Source organism: Monodelphis domestica, chromosome 4 (genome assembly GCF_027887165.1).
Source record: "Monodelphis domestica isolate mMonDom1 chromosome 4, mMonDom1.pri, whole genome shotgun sequence".
NCBI lineage: Eukaryota > Metazoa > Chordata > Mammalia > Didelphimorphia > Didelphidae > Monodelphis > Monodelphis domestica.
In genome coordinates, this window is record NC_077230.1 from 14,326,507 (window position 1) to 14,346,587 (window position 20,081).

At 36.2% G+C, this 20,081-nt stretch overlaps 1 protein-coding gene across 11 annotated transcripts in view; it reads left to right on the plus strand.

The window, feature by feature from the left end:
- Nucleotides 1-20,081, plus strand: part of SYNJ1 (synaptojanin 1) — a 132,589-nt gene that overhangs the window by 64,795 nt on the left and 47,713 nt on the right. For 9 of the 11 annotated variants that reach the window (XM_056826065.1, XM_056826064.1, XM_007493285.3 and 6 more), the window contains exons 12-15: nucleotides 1,345-1,510; nucleotides 3,466-3,489; nucleotides 13,856-14,047; nucleotides 17,974-18,058. In XM_056826065.1, the coding sequence (XP_056682043.1) occupies nucleotides 1,345-1,510; nucleotides 3,466-3,489; nucleotides 13,856-14,047; nucleotides 17,974-18,058 (467 nt within the window). The remainder of the gene's footprint in view (nucleotides 1-1,344; nucleotides 1,511-3,465; nucleotides 3,490-13,855; nucleotides 14,048-17,973; nucleotides 18,059-20,081) is intronic. The other 2 variants (XM_056826066.1, XM_007493282.3) reach the window with 2 other exon arrangements.

Consider the following 20,081-nt stretch of genomic DNA (forward strand, 5'->3'; position numbering starts at 1 on the left):
ATAGCAAAGTAATGTACTAAGAATCCTGGACCCAAATCAGCAAATTGGAGTTGTGCTCAATCCCACTGCACTAGTTAGCTGTGTGGCTATATTCAAGTAACTGAACATTGATAGATCCATAAAGCCATAAGACTAGATGGTTTTTGAAGTCTTTTATAGCTCTAAATTTCTGTGTTGGCTGGTCATACAGAAATTGCATACCCCCCCTCCCCCCCCCCCCCAGGCTCCACTGATGAACTATTTTAGTTTAGGGAATTTGGCAAGTCATCTGTAGTTATTGTCTTAGAGGGACCCTTAGAGAGACTTTTTTTTTTACCTTTCCCTTTTGACTTAGTATCAATTCTAAGACAGAAGAGCAATAATGCCTAGGTATCCAGGGTTAAGCAACTTGCCTAGGGTCACACAGCTAGGAAGTATCTGAGGCCAGATCTGAACCTAGTGCTCCAGCTCGTATGCCACTTAGCTACCTAAATAGACACTCTTTAATTGAGAGATAAAGTAATTTCATCATGATCACCCAGTTAGTATATATCAGAGATAGGACTTGAATACAAGTCTTCTGACTCCAAGAATTCCATTTTCTTATACTCCTTCACTATTTACCTAGGGAGCAAAATAACAATATTTAAGTGAGAGATTACATAAAATATTTATACAAGTAATTTCTAAACTTCTCTTAGAGTTAAAACAGCATAGAATGTAGAAGTAGCTAGGTACTGGATAGCAGGCCAGGCCTGGAGTCAGGAGAACCTCGATTCACAAACCTGGCCTCAGACACTTCCTAGCTATGTGACCCTGGGCAAGTCATTTAACTCCAGTTGCCTAGCCTTTGCTGCTCTTGCGTTTTAGAATTGACACTAGGACAGAAGGTAAAGATTTTTTAAGAATAAAATAAAGCAGTGTAAAATTCTTACTTTAGAGTATCTTTTAAATTTTTTTTTAGTTCAAAGATAATGTTTTTAGAAGAGTATGTAGATATTTTTAAGTTCTTGAATTTTACAACCAAGAAGACTTTTTTCTTTAAGCATCTTATTTTTTAAAGCATATTTTTAGTTGCGTTAAAATGTGGAAATTTGGTTCTGTACAGAATCCATCCTTGTGTAGTTTTTGCATTGTTCATGTTTATTAATTTATTGTACTGAATTTTTGTCATCTTCAAATTCATCTTAATAAAAAAGTTGAGAGGTTGAAAAACTGCTTAGAAAATAAGTAATAGACATTTTTAAAATAGCCATTTGCCTTGTAATTAGTATCCTTATGTAATAAGCCAAGTTTCAAAATATTCTTTTTGAGTTACAGTAATGATTTTTTACTTAGAATTTATATATATTCTTTCCTCCACAGTCTGGAAAGTTAAAAGATGGTGCTCGTTCTGTAACCAGAACAATTCAGAACAACTTCTTTGACAGCTCCAAGCAAGAAGCCATTGATATTTTGCTGTTGGGGAGTACTTTAAATAGTGACTTGGCAGATAAAGCTCGAGCACTCTTAACTACTGGAGGCTTAAGAGGTATGTGCGTTTATCATCTTACATTTAAACTGCTGCTTTATTCACTGGTAGAACTCTATTTTCCGTCATAAAAATGCCAGTAGCAAACAAACTATAAAGTTTATCTTTTGCATAAATATTTCTGATAATTATAATAGAACTGTTATTAAAATATAATTTGTTTCAATGCTAACAAATTAAATGTATCTTTAAAATAAGCTTGCATTAAAAATATTATTATTATTAAACCACAGATATTTTTGTTGCCTGTGGTTGGGTCAAGTAGTTTTAAGGAGTGACTGTCTTTATTGTAGCATATTGTATGCTTCATAAAATATTTAACTTATTTTTTCTGAAAAGTATGTAACCCTGACTTCTGAGTTGTTCTCATCTTTCTTTCAAACTGACAATGTACCAATAGTTTATATTGATTAGCGATGGAAAAATCATGGCAATAGGTTTCAACATAAAATTTTCTCAGATAAAGAATGAGTGACATTAAAAGCTGAAAATATGGCTCTATTATTTGATTAAAAAGAAATCTCTTCAGGGCCTCTTTGAACTTTAACTTTTTGGGGGGGGGGGGAGTAAATAGGGGGATCTGATTCTGTCAATTTATTGGTGTGTGGAGCTCTTGATGAGGAAACTCTACCCTCCAATACAAATTATCAACTGCACAGCAATTTATAATCTTAAGTAGTTGCCTGGAACCGAGGTGTCAAATTCACCAGCAAAACTCAAGAGTAGAATGGGCCTGAACCAGATTAAAATGTAATTAGGAAATGTTTGACAAAATAAAGATACAGTACCACATAGATAATGTTGACTTATGGTTTTCTGAGTTAATATGCAGCCACAGGTACTCATTTCTATTTTGAGTTTGATATACCCAATCAGGGGTATTAAGAGATTAAGAAACTTTCCCAGAATTACACTGCCATCATGTCCGAAGAGATTTAAACCCAGTTCTTCATGACTGAAATATATTTACTTCATTACATTGTGTCTCTTACTTAGAACTCTGGAAATGATTATGTCTTCTATTATATTATTCCAACAAAATTATTCTTTCCATTTTTCTTGTTTTTACAAGTGAGAATCCTCTAGCAAGCAGAGTTTTAATATTACTTGCAAGTAAATTACTTACTGTATGTAAGGTAAATTTTTCTTGTTGCTGTTGATACCACAAAGTGCCCTAAAGGTAATTTATAGGCACTTCTCAGTTAGGATAATTAAAATTGATTAGTCATCCAGAAATCTTATTTTACCCATTTGTCCTAACTTTCTCCTCCACCAAACTTCTCATTTTTCTCTATCCATTACCATGCTCTTTGGTTGTACTTAAATCCATAAAAAAGTAGGCAACTGAAAGGGAGAAAAGAGAAAAATAAATGGATTGAAATCCATGGACTGAGACATAATCCCTGGACATTCAAGAATTGATTTTAAATAGTATCTTGAATCTCTGGGAAAAATTCATTCATTTCATCTAGGTGAGCAGCTGCCAATGATTCTGTCAGGATTACTATCTTTAAAGCTTGAAATCATGGCAGAATCATTCAGAGCTACTAAATCATTCTTAAAGCAACAAAGTAAGTCATTCCAGAATCTCATTTGCTGCTTTCTCTTGTTTTGCTTTGGCCACCAGAGGTCACATGCATACAAATGATAGCAGCTTGTGGAGCAGGACAAGAAGAAATATAGTCTGTGGTTGTAAAACTCTGAAATACTTACATCAAGATTGGTAGAGGACTGAAAGTTATTTCACTGTAGAGGAATCTCTTAGATGAGAAACAATTTCTTACCATTAGTGATTTTTAATTTGTTGGTAGTAAAAAGTAATTTATTAAAAAATGTCTTTTTAAGGGAGGCCATCTCAGGATTATTTTAGAGTGTTTTTTCTCACATCACTATGGATTTTATGACAATAACTATTTTACTAATGTCTTCTTGTTTTTTTCTTGATGCATTCAAAGTTTCTGAGCAGACATTGCAGTCAGGTATAGTACAGCAAATTAAGCAATATACAAAGTAATGTTTTTCCCCTAATGTTCTTTAATTTGACATCCTGTGCAATCTTAACTTTTAAAATGTTCTCTTCTGGATTATCTATTTATGTAGTATAGGTAAATATTGGCTTTGATCAAGGAAAATTTTATGTATTTGGGAAGATGAAATAAACACCCTTTTCTATGATCAAATATGAAGCTTCCCATGCCCTTATTCTAAGAAATGCTTTGAATCAAAGCCATTGTTTTTCTTTAATTGAAGACCTAGATATCATTTGGGACTTTTTGATAAAAATAGCATTTGGAATGTTGATTAAGTTAGAGGACCTACTTATTGTTCAGCTATCTAATAAAAAATAAGGTACCTTTGCCACAAATTATTTTGGCGGTGTGATAAATTTGTCTTTTGCACCTAAGCATGTGATTAATTGACCATGATAATGACCAGAATCCTTAAGATATAAATTTAAATGAAAATCTAATATCTTATTTTTCTTTCCAAAGTGTTGTTGATATTGCATTTTAAGATTTTTTTATTTTCATTTTTTATATTGAACATGCTTTAAGAAGGTATTAAGAGGTGGTGGGGGCAGCTGGGTAGCTCAGTGGATTGAGAGCCAGGCCTAGAGATGGGAGGTCCTAGGTTCATATCTGACCTCAGACACTTCCCAGCTGTGTGACTGTGGGCAAGTCACTTAATCCCCATTGCCTTACCACTCTTCTGCCCTGGAACCAATACACGATATTGATTCTAAGATGGAAGGTAAGGGTTTAAAAAAAAAAAGTATTAAGAGGTTACTTTAAAAAAAAAACACAATTTGGTATCTGGGGCAAACCTGTCCAAGGCTACTATTCTTTACTTCTTCTCCCTTCCCTTCTCTTTTCCCCCGGAAAGGATCCCTAAGCAATCCTAACCTCCCAGTGTTAGAGCTAAGGATTTTGTCTTGTAATCCACTGAAAATAATTGGAGCCATTATCTCAGAACTCTCTCCTCAACTCATTCTCTCTCTTCCATCCATATCATCTCCATCACTGCTTTATTTTTCATTCTGATCTCTGATAAAGAGGTAGTTCATCTCATCAAGGTCAACCCCCCCCCCCCATATCTACCCTGGAATGAATGAATGAATAAATGAATGAAAACAAAAATATTTATTAGTCATTTCACATATGCAGAGCATTTCAGATAGAAATAAAAAAGCAAGATTCCTGCTCTCAAGGAACTCACATTGTAAGGGAGCCAACAAATAGAAAGTTTGCAGCTACAATTCAAATGGAAAGTCTCAGTGGCTCTTAGGTATAGTATCAAAATTGATAGTAATGGCTCTTCCTTAGTGTTATTTCCTTTAATAAAACCATATCTGCACTCTACTGGGAGAAAACTGGGAACTGTACTTTAAAGGAAACTAGGGATTTTGTGTGGAAGAGTCATAGAACTTTTCTGACCTGGGAGGAGAGGTGGAGGCAGCTTCTGCAAAAGCACTAAGTGAGAGATGGATTAGGGGAATAGCTTGTACGACAATGTGGCTGGAACAGAGTATTCATGATTGGGGAGTATGAAATCAGTCAGTCAAGATAAGTTCAAGTAAACTTGTAAAGAGCTGTAAGTGCTAACAAGAGTTTTATCATAATGGCAGTTGAGAACCACTATAAGTCAGGTAAGATGTGCCTTTTAAGAATTTCAGTTTTGCAGCTGTGTAGAGCCAGAGGCATCAAACTCCCAGCCTGAACCAGATTAAATTATAATATAAAAATGTTTTACCAAAATAAAGAAATATGTGATAAAGTACAAATAATTTTTGCGATTTTTCTGTCTGCTGTAGAGGATGGATTGAAAAAGGGAAGGATATAAAGTAAGGGAAAAAGCCATGAAATGGCCATTATAAAAATCTAGGTAGGAGCTGATAGAAGCCTAGACCAAGAGGGTAGCTATGTGATTATTCCTAGGGGAATCAGTATGAGAAGTGTTGCAGAGGCAAAACTGACCAGACTTGGCAACTGATTGAATAAAGGGCATATGAAAGGATTATATCTTTTTGCATATAGATTGAGTGGCCAGTTGGTTCTTAAACTACTGGTGTAGCTTCCTTGTTTCCTGAGGATAAATATCTTAGCCTCTTGGAAGGTGGTGTTCCTTAGGTTTCAACAAATTCCCACAACTGTGTGAGACACACAGTGTCCTGATTCAGTATTGCTACATGGCAAGTGTAGGTACAGAATGGAACAGTTTTTGTTTAGTAATTGTAGAATCATTGAAGTGGTCTGGGCTAAGCTTGGCCTAGAATAGGAAATGAGGGGGGAGAAAGACTGATATACTTCTAAAACTGACTGGAGATAATGACAGTCTTTGGAGACCTCTAGCAAGAAAGAATCTCTTACCACAGGGAAGTGAATGAAAATTCCATGTTCTAGAAAAAATCCCTGTGCCTCTGGTCAATTTAATGTTAATGACTCCTTTTAGATACCTGGGACCTTACATTGCATTTATCTTAAGTCCTTAGATAGAAGTGGAATGCTAGAGTCAAAAGACATTTTTATGTACCAGCTCTACTTACTACTAACAGCTATGTGATTTGGGTCTAGGCACTTCACTTCTCAAACCTGTCTCCTCACCTGTATAATGAGGAGGATAATACTTGCATTACTCTTTTAGAGGGTAATAATTGTAATAAGCAAATGAAATTATCTGTATAGAAGTAGGTGAAAGTAAAAATAAATGGCATTTTTATCAGTATCTATTTTTAATTAGTATTGAAGATTAACAAAAATGAAGTATAGGACTTCCGGGTAAGCATGGCAGCAGATTAGACGTGGCTCGCTTCCCCTCCTCAGACCCAATGATACAGACCTCAAAAGACCCCAAAAAAACCATCCTCATAAGAACGGAGGAACTCCACAGTAGGAACTCCACAGCACTCTTCAGTGCAGCACTGAAGGTACGTGGGATTCGGGCATTTCCACACTATAAGGGAACAAAAAAACTCCCACCCAAACCTGAGCTGACCTACCCTCTCCCACCACACCTACGGAGCCAGAATTAAAGTCAGCCTGCACCAGAATCAACAAGTGAGGGAGGGGCACCTCAGGACTGAGCAATGGGCAACTTCAGGTCTGGGGAGCTGACTAAGACCACCAAGGACTTACCCCTGTGAGCAGTAACACCTGAAACTCTGGCAGGCAAGCAAGGGGAGCTCAGATCTCAGGTGCTCAGAACTAGTGTGCCATAATCAACAAATGTGTGAAGGGCACCCCTGAAGTGAACAAGGGGCACCAATAGATCTTGGGACTTAACTAAGACCACCAAAGACTCATCCCTGAGAGCAGTAACACCCGAAACCCCGGCAGGCAAGCAAGGGGAGCTCAGATCTCAGGTGCTCAGAACCAGTGCGCCATAATCAACGAGTGTGAGAAGGGCACCCCTGAAGTGAGCAAGGGGTACCTACAGGTCTTAAGAGTTAACTAAGACCACCAAGGACTTACCCCTGAGAGCAATAACACCCAAAAAACTGGCAGGCAGGGGACCTTGGGCTCCCCCAGGAAGACAGCGCAGCTGCGGAGAATCGAGAATTTGCCCAAGGCAAAAGCCTTGATCATTAGACCCATACACAGAGAGCCAGCCCTCCTCACTCAGATTTCTGACTGGAAAGGGGAGAGAAAAAACCATAAAGATGGCAAACAGTGCCCAGGAACAACATCTCAACACCAAGAAAAGCAAGAAGAAGGGGTTGACTTTGGATACTTTTTACAAAGGAAAAATACAGAATACAGAGGAAATAGCAGAAGAGGAAACCCAAATAAATGCTCCAAAACCTTCCAAAAGAAATGGAAATTGTCCACAAGCTCTTGAAGAATTTAAATTGTAGGTTATCAAAAAGATGGAAGCCTTCTGGGAGGAAAAATGGGAAATAATGAAAGGGAATTCAACAATCAGAGGGACAAAAACCCAATTGGAAAAACAGCTGGAAGCCTCAAAAAGCAGGACAAACCAAACTGAAAAGGAAAACCAGTCTTTAAAGGCCAGAATCAGGCAACTGGAAGACAATTGTCTTGTAAAAGAACAAGAATTAATTAAGCAACGTCAAAAGACTAAGAAATTAGAAGATAACATAAAATATCTCACTGACAAGGTGACAGATCAGGAAAACAGGAAAACAGAGGAAGGAGAGAAAATCTGAGAATCATTGGTCTACCTGAAAAGCCAGAAATAAACAGAAATCTTGATATCATAATATAAGATATCATCCAAGAAAACTGCCCTGAGGTTCTAGAACAAGGGGGCAAAATAGCAATTGAAAGAGTTCATAGAACACCCTCTACACTAATCCCCAAAAGACAACTCCCAGGAATGTAATTCCCAAATTCCAAAGCTTTCAAGTAAAAGAAAAAATTCTACAAGAAGCCAAAAAGAGAAAACTTAGATACAAAGGCGTGTCAATCAGGATCACACAAGACCTGGCAACTTCCACACTGAATGACTGCAAGGCCTGGAACATGATATTCAGAAAGGCAAGAGAACTGGGTCTTCAACCAAGAATCACCTATCCATCAAAACTGACTATATACTTGCAGGGGAAAGTATGGGCATTCAACAAAATAGAAGATTTCCAAGTATTTGTAAAGAAAAGACCAGAACTCTGTGGAAAGTTTGATGTCCAAACACAAAGAACAAGAGAAACATGAAAAGGTAAATATGAAGAAAAGGGAAAAGGAGGAAAATGTTATCTTTTTCTTTTATTCAAATTCTCTTCTATTAGGACTACATTTATATAAAATTATATATATATATATATATTAATATGTGGGGAAAATGTAATGTGTAACTGTCAAAGATTGATTGCATTATTAGAGTAATTAGAAGAATCACTCATAGGGAAAGATTGGGGCATTAAGAATATATGGAGAAAGGGGGGTGAAAAAAGAAAGAAAAAGGGAGGGGGTGAATCGTTGATGGTACTAAGATATACTTGAAGAAATAGAAAATAATTAAATAGAATAATCTTTCTCACACAAAGATACACATGGGAAGGGGAGGGGAAGAATTCTCCTATAAGAAGGAGAGGAAGAGAGTGCTAATTGGTATTACTTGAACCTTACTCTCAGTGAAATCAACTCTGAGAGGGAAGAGCACCTAGATCCATTGGGATATTGAATTCTATCTTATACAACAGGGTAAGGGAGAAGGGAAAATTAAGGGGGGTAGGGAGGAGGGAGTTCAAAAAAAAAGAGAGGGAAGGAGAGGGGGGAGGGAAGTTAACAGACCTAAAAAAAACAAAACAAGGGAACAAAAAGGGAGGGGCTAGAAAGGGAAGCATATCAAGGGAGGGGACTAGAAGGACTGATTTAAAGTAAATCACTGTTTTAAAAGGTCATAGTAAAAGAAGAAAGGTTAGAATTACGGGAGGATATCAAAATGCCAGGGAATCCACAAGTGACAATCATAACTTTGAAAGTGAATGGGATGAACTCACCTATAAAACGTAGATGAATAGCAGAGTGGATTAGAATCCAAAACCCTACCATATTTTGTTTTCAAGAAACACACATGAGGTGGGTAGATACAAGGTCAGAATTAAAGGTTGGAGTAAGACCTTTTGGGCCTCAACTGATAGAAAGAAGGCAGGAGTTACAATAATTATATCTGACAAAGCCAAAGCAAAAATAGGCCTGATTAAAAGGGATAGGGAAGGTAAATATATTCTATTAAAAGGGAGTATAGACAATGAGGAAATATCACTAATCAACATATATGCACCAAATGGTATAGCACCCAAATTTCTAATGGAGAAACTAGGAGAATTGAAGGAGGAAATAGATAGTAAAACTATACAAGTGGGAGACCCGAACCAACCACTATCAAATTTAGATAAATCAAAAAATAAATAAGAGGTAAAAGATGTGAATGAAATCTTAGAAAAATTAGAGTTAATAGAAATATGGAGAAAAATGAATAGGGACAAAAAGGAATACACCTTCTCAGCAGCACATGGCACATTCACAAAGATTGACCATACACTAGGCCATAGAAACATGGCATACAAATGCAGAAAAGCAGAAATAATAAATGCAACCTTTTCAGATCATAAGGCAATAAAAATAATGATCAGTAAGGGTACATGGAGAGCCAAATCAAAAATTAATTGGAAATTAAATAATATGATACTCCAAAATCGGTTAGTTAAAGAACAAATCATAGAAACAATTAATAATTTCATTGAGGAAAATGACAATGGTGAGACATCCTTTCAAACCTAATGGGATGCAGCCAAAGCAGTACTCAGAGGAAAATTCATATCCCTGAGTGCATATTTTAACAAATTAGGGAGGGCAGAGATCAATGAATTGGAAATGCAAATCAAAAAACTTGAAAGCGAACAAATTAAAAAACCCCAGAAGAAAACTAAACTAGAGATCCTAAAAACTAAGGGAGAAATTAATAAAATTGAAAGCGATAGAATTATTGAACTAATAAACAAGACTAGAAGCTGGTACTTTGAGAAAACAAACAAAATAGACAAAGTACTGGTCAATCTAATTAAAAAAAGGAAAGAAGAAAAGCAAATTAACAGCATCAAAGATGAAAAGGGGAACCTCACCTCCAATGAAGAGGAAATTAAGGCAATCATTAAAAACTATTTTTCCCAACTATATGGCAATAAATATACCAATCTAGGTGATATGGATGAATATTTACAAAACTATAAATTGCCTAGACGAACAGAAGAAGAAATAGAATTGTTAAATAATCCCATATCAGAAAAAGAAATCCAACAAGCCATCAAAGAACTCCCTAAGAAAAAATCCCCAGGGCCTGAGGGATTCACAAGTGAATTCTATCAAACATTCAAAGAACAGCTAATCCCAATACTATACAAACTATTTGACATAATAAGCAAAGAGGGAGTTCTACCAAATTCCTTTTATGACACAAGCATGGTACTGATTCCAAAGCCAGGCAGGTCAAAAATGGAGAAAGAAAACTATAGACCAATCTCCCTAATGAATATAGATGCAAAAATCTTAAATAGGATACTAGCAAAAAGACTCCAGCAAGTGATCAGGAGGGTCATTCACTATGATTAAGTAGGATTTATACCAGGAATGCAGGGCTGGTTCAATATTAGGAAAAGCATCCACATAATTGACCATATCAACAAACAAACAGACAAAAATCACATGATTATCTCAATAGATGCAGAAAAAGCCTTTGATAAAATACAACACCGATTCCTATTAAAAACACTAGAAAGCATAGGAATAGAAGGGTCGTTCCTAAAAATAATAAACAGTATATATCTAAAACCATCCACAAACATCATCTGCAATGAGGATAAACTAGATGGATTCCCAATAAGATCAGGAGTGAAATAAGGATGCCCATTATCACCGCTATTATTTAATATTGTACTAGAAACACTAGCAGTAGCAATTAGAGGAGAAAAAGAAATTGAAGGTATTAAAATTGGCAATGAGGAAACCAAGCTATGACTCTTTGCGGATGATATGATGGTCTACTTAAAAAATCCTAGAGAATCAACTTAAAAGCTAGTGGAAATAATCAACAACTTTAGCAAAGTAGCAGGATACAAAATAAACCCACATAGGTCATCAGCATTTCTATATATCTCCAACACATCACAGCGACAGGAAATAGAAATAGAAATCCCATTGAAAATCACCTTAGACAATATAAAATACTTAGGAATCTATCTGCCGAGACAAATACAGGAATTATATGAACACAACTACAAAACACTCTCCACACAACTAAAACTAGATCTGAGCAATTGGAAAAACATTAACTGCTTATGGGTGGGACGAGCTAACATAATAAAAATGACCATCCTACCCAGACTTATCTATTTAGTGCCATACCCATCGAACTTCCAAAAAACTTCTTTACGGAATTAGACAAAAACATAACAAAGTTTATTTGGAAGAACAAAAGATCAAGGATATCCAGGGAAATAATGAAAAAAAAAATGCGATGGAAGGCGGCCTTGCAATCCCAGATCTCAAACTATACTATAAAGCAGTGGTCATCAAAACAATTTGGTACTGGCTAAGAAACAGAAAGGAGGACCAGTGAAATAGACTTGGTAAGGGACCTCTGCAAAACAGTCTATGACAAATCTAAAGACCCCAGCTTTTGGGACAAAAATCCACTATTTGATAAAAGTTGCTGGGAAAGTTGGAAGATAGTGTGGGAGAGATTAGGCTTGGACCAACACCTCACACCGTACACCAAGATAAACTCAGAATGGGTGAATGACCTGAACATAAAGAAGGAAACTATAAGTAAATTAGGTGAACACAGAATAGTATATTTGTCAGACCTTTGGGAAGGGAATAATTTTAAAACCAAGCAAGACTTAGAAAGAGTCACAAAATATAAAATAAATAATTTTGACTACATCAAATTAAAAAGTTTCTGTCAAGCAAAACCGATGTAACCAAAATCAGAAGGGAAATAAACTGGGAAACAATCTTCATAACAAAAAACTCTGACAAAGGTCTAATTACTCAAATTTATAAAGAGCTAAATCAATTGTACAAAAAATCAAGCCATTCCCCAATTGATAAATGGGCAAGGGACATGAATAGGCAATTTTCAGTTAAAGAAAACAAAACTATTAATAAGCACATGAAAAAGTGTTCTAAATCTCTTATAATCAGAGAGATGCAAATCAAAACAACTCTTGAGGTATCACCTCACACCCAGCAGATTGGCTAACATGACAGCAAAGGAAAGTAATGAATGCTGGAGGGGATGTGGCAAAATTGGGACATTAATGCATTGTTGGTGGAGTTGTGAATTGATCCAACCATTCTGGGGGGCAATCTGGAACTATGCCCAAAGAGTGATAAAAGACTGGGCAGACCCTTCCATCCTGCCATTGTACTGCTGGGTTTGTACCCCAGAGAGATAATAAGGAAAAAGACTTGTACAAGAATATTCATAGCTGCGTTCTTTGTGGTGACAAAAAATTGGAAAATGAGGGGATGCCCTTCAGTTGGGGAATGCCTGATCAAATTGTGGTTTATGTTGGTGATGGAATAGTATTGTGCTAAAAGGAATAATAAAGTGGAAGAATTCCATGGGAACTGGAACAACGTCCAGGAATTGATGCTTAGTGAGAGGAGCAGAACCAGGAGAACATTGTACACAGAGACTGACAGATTGTGGTACAATCGAAGGTAATGGACTCCTCCACTGGTGGTAATGCAATGGCCCTGAACAACCTAGAGGGGTACAGGAGAAAAAACACTATCCACATCCAGAGGAAAAACTGGGAGTAAAAACACTAAAGAAAAACTACAGCTTAATGACATGGGTTGAAGGAGATGAATGGGGAAATAGACTCCAAATGAACACCCAATTGCAAATACCAACAACATGGAAAGAGGTTCTGATCAAGAACACAGGCAGTACCCAGTCAAACTGCACATCGGCTGTGGGAGAGGGGAGGGAGGGAAATAAAATGATTTTTTAAACCAAGGAATAATGTTTGAAATTAAAAATTAAAATAAAAAAATGAAGTATAAGTGACTCATAGAGCTGTAAGACTACTTTTCTCACTACAGTCCTGAGAGGTATGTTTGGGCAAATTTTGTCCCCATTTTACAGAGAAGGAGTTTAGAGAGGGATAAGTGACTTGCCCATAATCAAACAGACCTCAAATTTAAATGCGAGTTTTCTGACTTAGAGTGCTTCCCTTAAACTACCAAAGAGAGGTAGAAGAAGAAAAAAAGATTTATTCTAACTCTCGATAAGAAATGGTATTCAGTTTAAAAGTATACAAACATTTTATTTATCATTTTATATATCTGTTTTTCTTTTTCATTTCTGACATTTATTTTTAGGTAGTTCTCTAGATTTTTTCTCATTGAACTATAACTTGCAAAACCACTAGCTCTGAGACTATTAAATATAAATAATGTTTTCAGAAAATTCTGTTCTTAGCACAGAAAGTTTAACTATTCTTTGGTAATATTGAAAAATAAAGCTGTAAAAAAATAGATCAAATGCTATACACACAGCTCTCAAACATCTCATATTCAAAGATAATGTGCCAGTTCATTTGACCAAAACTATTGCATAGTCATATTACATTGCCACAGTTTTCATGTAATAACTTTTACTTTTGCTTATTATAATGCACCCTTTGTTGTTATTATTCCATTGGTTAAGTTCATCGTGTTGGAATTTGCTTTCACAGCTGATCATTTTGTATGCCTTTGCATGTATGTTTTGATAAGAATTTCATCATCCTGGCATGTTTCCTGTGTTAGCTTGGCTGATTTTTATAAATTTATTAATATAATCAAAATAAGACTTTGTTTTTGATGTTTTACACAGCATCTCCAAAGATACTAAAGAGTATGTGTGAGAACTTCTATAAATATACAGAACCCAAGAAAATTCGAGTGTGTATTGGAACCTGGAATGTGAATGGTGGGAAACAGTTTCGAAGCATTGCCTTTAAGAATCAGACACTTACTGATTGGCTACTAGAGACTCCAGTGTTAACTAGTATCCAAGAACTTCAAGGTTAGATACTTATAATATCAATTTGATAAAAACCTGACCCAGATTTACTAATGTAGGCAGCAAAATTTATAATCAAAGAGAAGTAATTATCTTCAAAAGAAATGTGGGTATTGAGACAACAAAGCAATTTGTAATTGTAATTAAATGTTATAATTTAAGTGTTTTTTGGAGGACTTTAATTTTTTCTCCATCGAAAAATGTATTGTTATAGCAATAACTATAAGGTGTTTTTAAAAAATATTCTATTGTTACTGTAAAATTGTTTATAGATTAGAGTCTTTCAGAACTGATGTACCTGTGGTAGCTCTCTGGAAATGTCTGCTAGCACAAATATTTTGACTTTGACACATATCAGAAGTTAGGTTCTTTTACAAATTCTTTTTTAATTTGGTAAAACCCAAATTTCTTTAATTTTGAGAGTTTTTGAATTTTTTCCCTAAACCATGATAATTCCTTTATATGTGATAATTATGATGTTTAATCACCCTTGCTAACTCTAGATTTACAAATTCACATGCCATTTCTGTTGCATCCACCCCTTTCCACTGTCTCTTTTGGAATTCCCACTTTATAATGAACAGGATTTTCTTTCATTTTAGATCTCTTTGTGTAATTTTCCTTCCATCATTTTGTAGTTACTTAGTAAGACCTAGTTCCATTCAGATGATTGTACCTTCTTTTATGTCATCCCAGCTCAGTGGTCCTTATAAGAGATCTGGAATACTCCTTGCTCCCCATTGCCACTAACAGACTTCCTCTGCTACCATCACTCAGCAACCACTCTTTCTCTGAAGTTCATTCTATCCAAATTTATCATCCACACAGATTAGTTGTTATCAACCACCTCTAGGACACCGCCCATCACCTTCCTCAGTGAGCTCAGTGCCTTGTTCATAGTCTCCCTCTTTACTACAATTTCTTACACACCTACTAAGAGGAATATGTTTATGTTCCCTTAAATACTGTTAACTTTCTAGTTCCTTATTCTACTTAATTCCCATGACCTACTTTCTCTCCTAATTTACCTCATTTACACAGAGATAAATCAATTCCTGGATCTTGTCATCCCCCGTGTTTGAATGGAAGTTGTTTGGGGCAACTCTCTAATCACTAGGATAGAATGGAAACTGGTGCCCCATGTAGTTAGCCAGAAAAGCCAGCAGTTGAGATAAGGGATCAGAGGCAGGAGGCAGGATGGATGTCCCCTACTCTTTTTCTCCTCTCACATCCCTCAAATTCACCCTGGCTTCTCTTTTTCTCCCTTCACTTCCTTTTATTCTTTATCTCTTTGCCAAGGTTTGCATCTTGAACCTATCCCATCTGACCTTCTCCAACAGAATTTACTCTCTATCATTTCTGTTACTAACTGATATCTCCCTGCCTACTAATAGTTTGCTGTCTACTATGTGCCTATGTCTAACTAGATCCTACCATCTTAGATAAGATGTTCAGATAATCTCCCCTGCTTCTCAGCTAAATTGTTCTGAAAAAACAGTCAGTTTACTATCCCTCCATTCCCTTTTATCCTTTTCTTATCCTGCAATCTGGATTCTGACCTCATCCTTTAACTGAAACTGTTCTTTCCAAAATGGTGGTGTTGTAATTGCAGACTCTTGATCTTGACTTCTCAACTATCGATTACCCTCTCCTCCTGAATCCTCTCCCCTTGGTTTTTGTGAAACTCTTTCTCTCTTGCATGTTCTTCCAACCCAATCTCCTTTGCTAAATCTTCTTCTATGTTACAGCCATGAACTGGAAGTATCCTCTAGTATTTGCCCTGGGTCTTTTTTTCTTTCTCTACTGTCTCACTCAGTTATCTCATCAGTTCTCTTGGGTTCAAATTTTCCTTTATGCATATGATTCCTAGATCCATGAAGCTGTCAGCATACCACAAACTGCCTCAATATAGAGGGCCTGCAGACTTTAAATCTCTCTATAAATGTTAGGTAGTACTAGTGCTGGTGCTGCTGCTGCTGCTTGTGCTGGTGGTAGTGGTGGTAATAGTGGTAATAGCAAGAGTAGTTGCAGTAGTAATAGTAGCAGTGGTAGTAAGAGTAGTAATATGAGCAGCCAGATGATGAAGTGTATGAAGTGCGGGGCCTAGAGTCAGGAAGACTCATCTTCTAGAGTTCAAAACTGGCCTCAGACACTCCCTCCCTCTGTTATCCTGGGCAAGTCATTTAAACCTGTTTAACTCTGTTCCTCTTCTATAAGAATGAGCTGGAGAAGAAAATGGCAAGCCACTCCAATATCTTTACCAAGAAAACCCCAAATGAGACCATGAAGAGTCAGATAAGACTGAAATCAACTGAACCAAAACAGTAAATTAGTAGCAATAGTCATTTCAAATGGAATGTACAATGTGCTTCTCAAAGTGAGCACATCCAAAACAGAACTCATCTTTTTTTTTTTTTTCTGAAATCCACCCCTTGTGTAAATTTTCCTATTTCTATCAAGGGTGCCACGATCCATTTACCCAAATTCACAATCTCATTGTTATCTTTGACTCCTCAGTCTCTTACCTAACACATGCAATCATTTGAAAATCTTGTCATTTCTATTCTCACACCATTTCCCTCTACATCTTCTTTTCCCCACCACAGCCACCATCCTGGCTTATTTAGTCCCCAATCACCCCTCTCAGTGTCCCATAACTTCATATTGTGCTTTACAGTCATAAAACATCATCAAAAGAATGTCATTGTTTTTAAAATGGGCTTTTCTTTGAATAGGAAACCTAGAGCCATTCAATAACTGCCCCATTTCCCAAGGACCATCCAGCTGCTCTTTTCTTGTGTTCAGTTCTAGACCATTTATATTCTCTTCGGTCCCTGTGTTCTGATGTGACAGCTCTATATATTATTCATATGATTATAGAACATCATCTGCGTGAGAGGCAGCCACGTTTCATCCTTCTGGTTTTCTTTTGTGAATAGTAGGCCAATTTTTTTATTTCAGTGATTATAGATGTCATTGCTCTGCAGTGTGCAAGGTCTATGTGGCTCATTGACTAGAGCATGAGGCTTGGAGACAGGAGGTCCTGGTTTCAAATTTGGCCTTAGATACTTCCTAGTTATATGACTCTGGCATATCATTTAATCCCCATTGTCTAGCTCTTACTGCTCTTCTGCCTTGGAGTTGATAGTAATGCCTCTAATACAAAAGGGAAGAGTTTTAAAAAAAGAAAAAAAGTATCTGGAGGTCCTTACATCTATAAGGGATAACTCTTTGATTGTAACCATGCTCTAAATATCCTCCTAGAGGGTGGCAGACTCCTTGAGGCGACCATACATTTCCTTCTTTGATGCCTGGTGTAATGTTAGTAATCCAGAGGCTTGTTGATTGTAACAAAGTTCTATTACATCATTAAAGGAATCTTACATGATTTTGATATATGCACGAGAGACATTTGGAGAACAGAGCCTTTAAAGCTTTATTTCACTGTACTGAACTAAATCCTTTTTTATAATAAAAAATAAGTATAGTAGAATATAATCTATGACTTTAATTAAATGGTGTGACTGTAAAGATTTAGTTTTCCCTGATATCATTATGAAAGTCTGCCTCTAACCTCCACATACCCATTATCAAAGAGCTCCTTGATTTGTGTGTACATTATTTTCCTGAAAATTTTGTAGCAATGGAAACGTAGTTAAATTGAATTATTAGTTATGGAGACTTGCTTGAGGAAAAGAGGTCTGATTGTTAAAAGAGTTTGTTATCTCTACTTGAATACATATTAAGCTTAAGATGGAGGGGTTTGCACAAAGATTTGAACTGATTTCATCAGATTTAAAATTGTATGTCTTTTTAGTGGACAGATTTTTTTTTTAATCAGCCTGGGTTTATTGGAATCTTAGTTAGGCTGGAAAATGTTTCTTGTAAATATGTACATATCAAAATCCTTCTCAAATATTTAATTTTAGATCAAAGAGATAAGCCTACTGACATATTTGCAATTGGTTTTGAAGAAATGGTAGAATTAAATGCTGGAAATATTGTGAGTGCAAGGTAAGCCAAAAAAGTAACAAAAGAACAAGAATGTGTAATTCTACAAAGAGAATTAGGTTCAATCAGATTTAAATCAAACTAATTTTGCCATGAAACATTTTGGAGTTCAAAGCAGGTAAACCCATAAAGAGAGATTTTTTCACACAAAGGTTAACAATGAGTTTGTCCTAATTGACTACAACAGGAAAAACCTGAGTGAAACATGCCTAGCATCCAAGTTTTTGGTATGCTTTTGTGGGGATAACATAGAGAGTTGACATCCCAGAACTTAAGAAACCAGGAATACATCAGAGGAAATGAGGAAATACCTAAAATCAGTGTTTGCTTTAATGTAAAGAGCTCCTTAGTGTAAGAAATTCCTTCCACTAATAGAGATGGGTCATTCTTTTTTAACTAGCCAATAGAAGATGCAGGTGCAGATCATTATAGGAAAGGATTATGGAATCATACATTCATTTGTAGTTTAAGGGGTCTTAAAGGCCTTGTACTACCCAGAAGAATATTGAAATGACTGATGACATTTATTTACAAAATGTTTAGGGCATACAAAGTCCCTTCTATTGGTAAATGACAAATGATATTTGTTAGAAAATATCTCTATTTTCATATTCCTGATGTATTGAATCCTAACCATTGATTAAGTCAAACAATTAAGTTGAAACTCTTCTGTTAAGTCTGGCTATAAATTCAATCCAAAGGAACCAAATTAGACCCTCTCTCCTTGGTATGAGCTCTGTTCTGTTGAAGGTACATAATAGATTGTAGTTTGTTTGACATGGTTAAAAAAACAAAATGAAGTTTCTGAATATGAGTCATTTATTTTGTTTCAGTTCAATCTTTTTAGAAGTAAATTTATTGTCCGGTCAACGTTTTGAATAGTTTTGCTGAGCTGCTTTTTTCTTCTTTGTTACAAGGGACAACTGACTGGGTTTGGATGAAGGAAATAGGAAGGACATACTGGGAAACAAATGTGACATCAAAATAAAAGATGCCCATTTTTTAAAAAAGTAATATCAGTGGGACAGCTTGGTCATATAGTGCCAGACCAGGAGTTCTGAGGACCTGGGTTCAACTTTGGCCTCAAATACTTTAACTGTGTGACCCTAGGCAAGTCACAACCCCAGTTACCTAGCCTTTACTGTTCTTCTGCCTTTGAATCAATACTAAGTATCTAGCATAATAAGACAGAAGGAAAGAGTTTGACAAAAAAAAAAGAAGTAATATTGGTGCCATTGTTTGGAAGTTCAAAATGCAGCACTGTTAGGTATCAAACACACTTTGTAGAAAGGACTCAAGAATGTGTGACTTTTGGGGCTAGCTGGGTAGCTCAGAGGATTGAGAGTCAGGCCTAGAGATGGGAGGTTCTAGGTTCAAATCTGGCCTCAGACACTTCCTGGCTGTGTGACCCTGGGCAAGTTGCTTTACCCCCAATGCCTAACCCTTACCACTCTTCTGCCATAGAACCAATATATAGTATTGATTCTAAGGTGAAAGGTAAGGATTAAAAAAAAAAAAAGAATGTGTGACTTCTAACTTTTGTTTCTCTTCAAGGTTCTGACATTCATTAGTGGGAATGATAGGTCAGGATCCCAAGTTGTGGCCACGTATTGCTGAATCCCAGAATAAAACCAGTCCTAGTAGGCATTGAGTCAATTATTATGGCATATAAGGAAATGGGAAAACCGTATCGATAAGCAGCAATGAAGAGAGTAATTTTTGTGAAGAGGAGAATACTAACTTTTTATTCTCTTCTCTTGTAGTTATTATGTGCCAGATGCAGTGCACAGTTCTGGGATCACAAAGGTTTAATACAAGTCCTGCTCTTCAGGAGCAAATAATCCATTGGGTTTGGAAAGAAACACATGCCAGGAGAAATTGGAGGAATGAGAGAACATTTTTGCTGGAAGTGAGAAGGAAAGATCAAGAAATACTCAGGAAACACTAGAATGTTTAGATTTATGTTACAACATGTTAGTATGGCTTTCATCCGTTTTTGTGGTCCTTGAATACAAAATCAGTTATG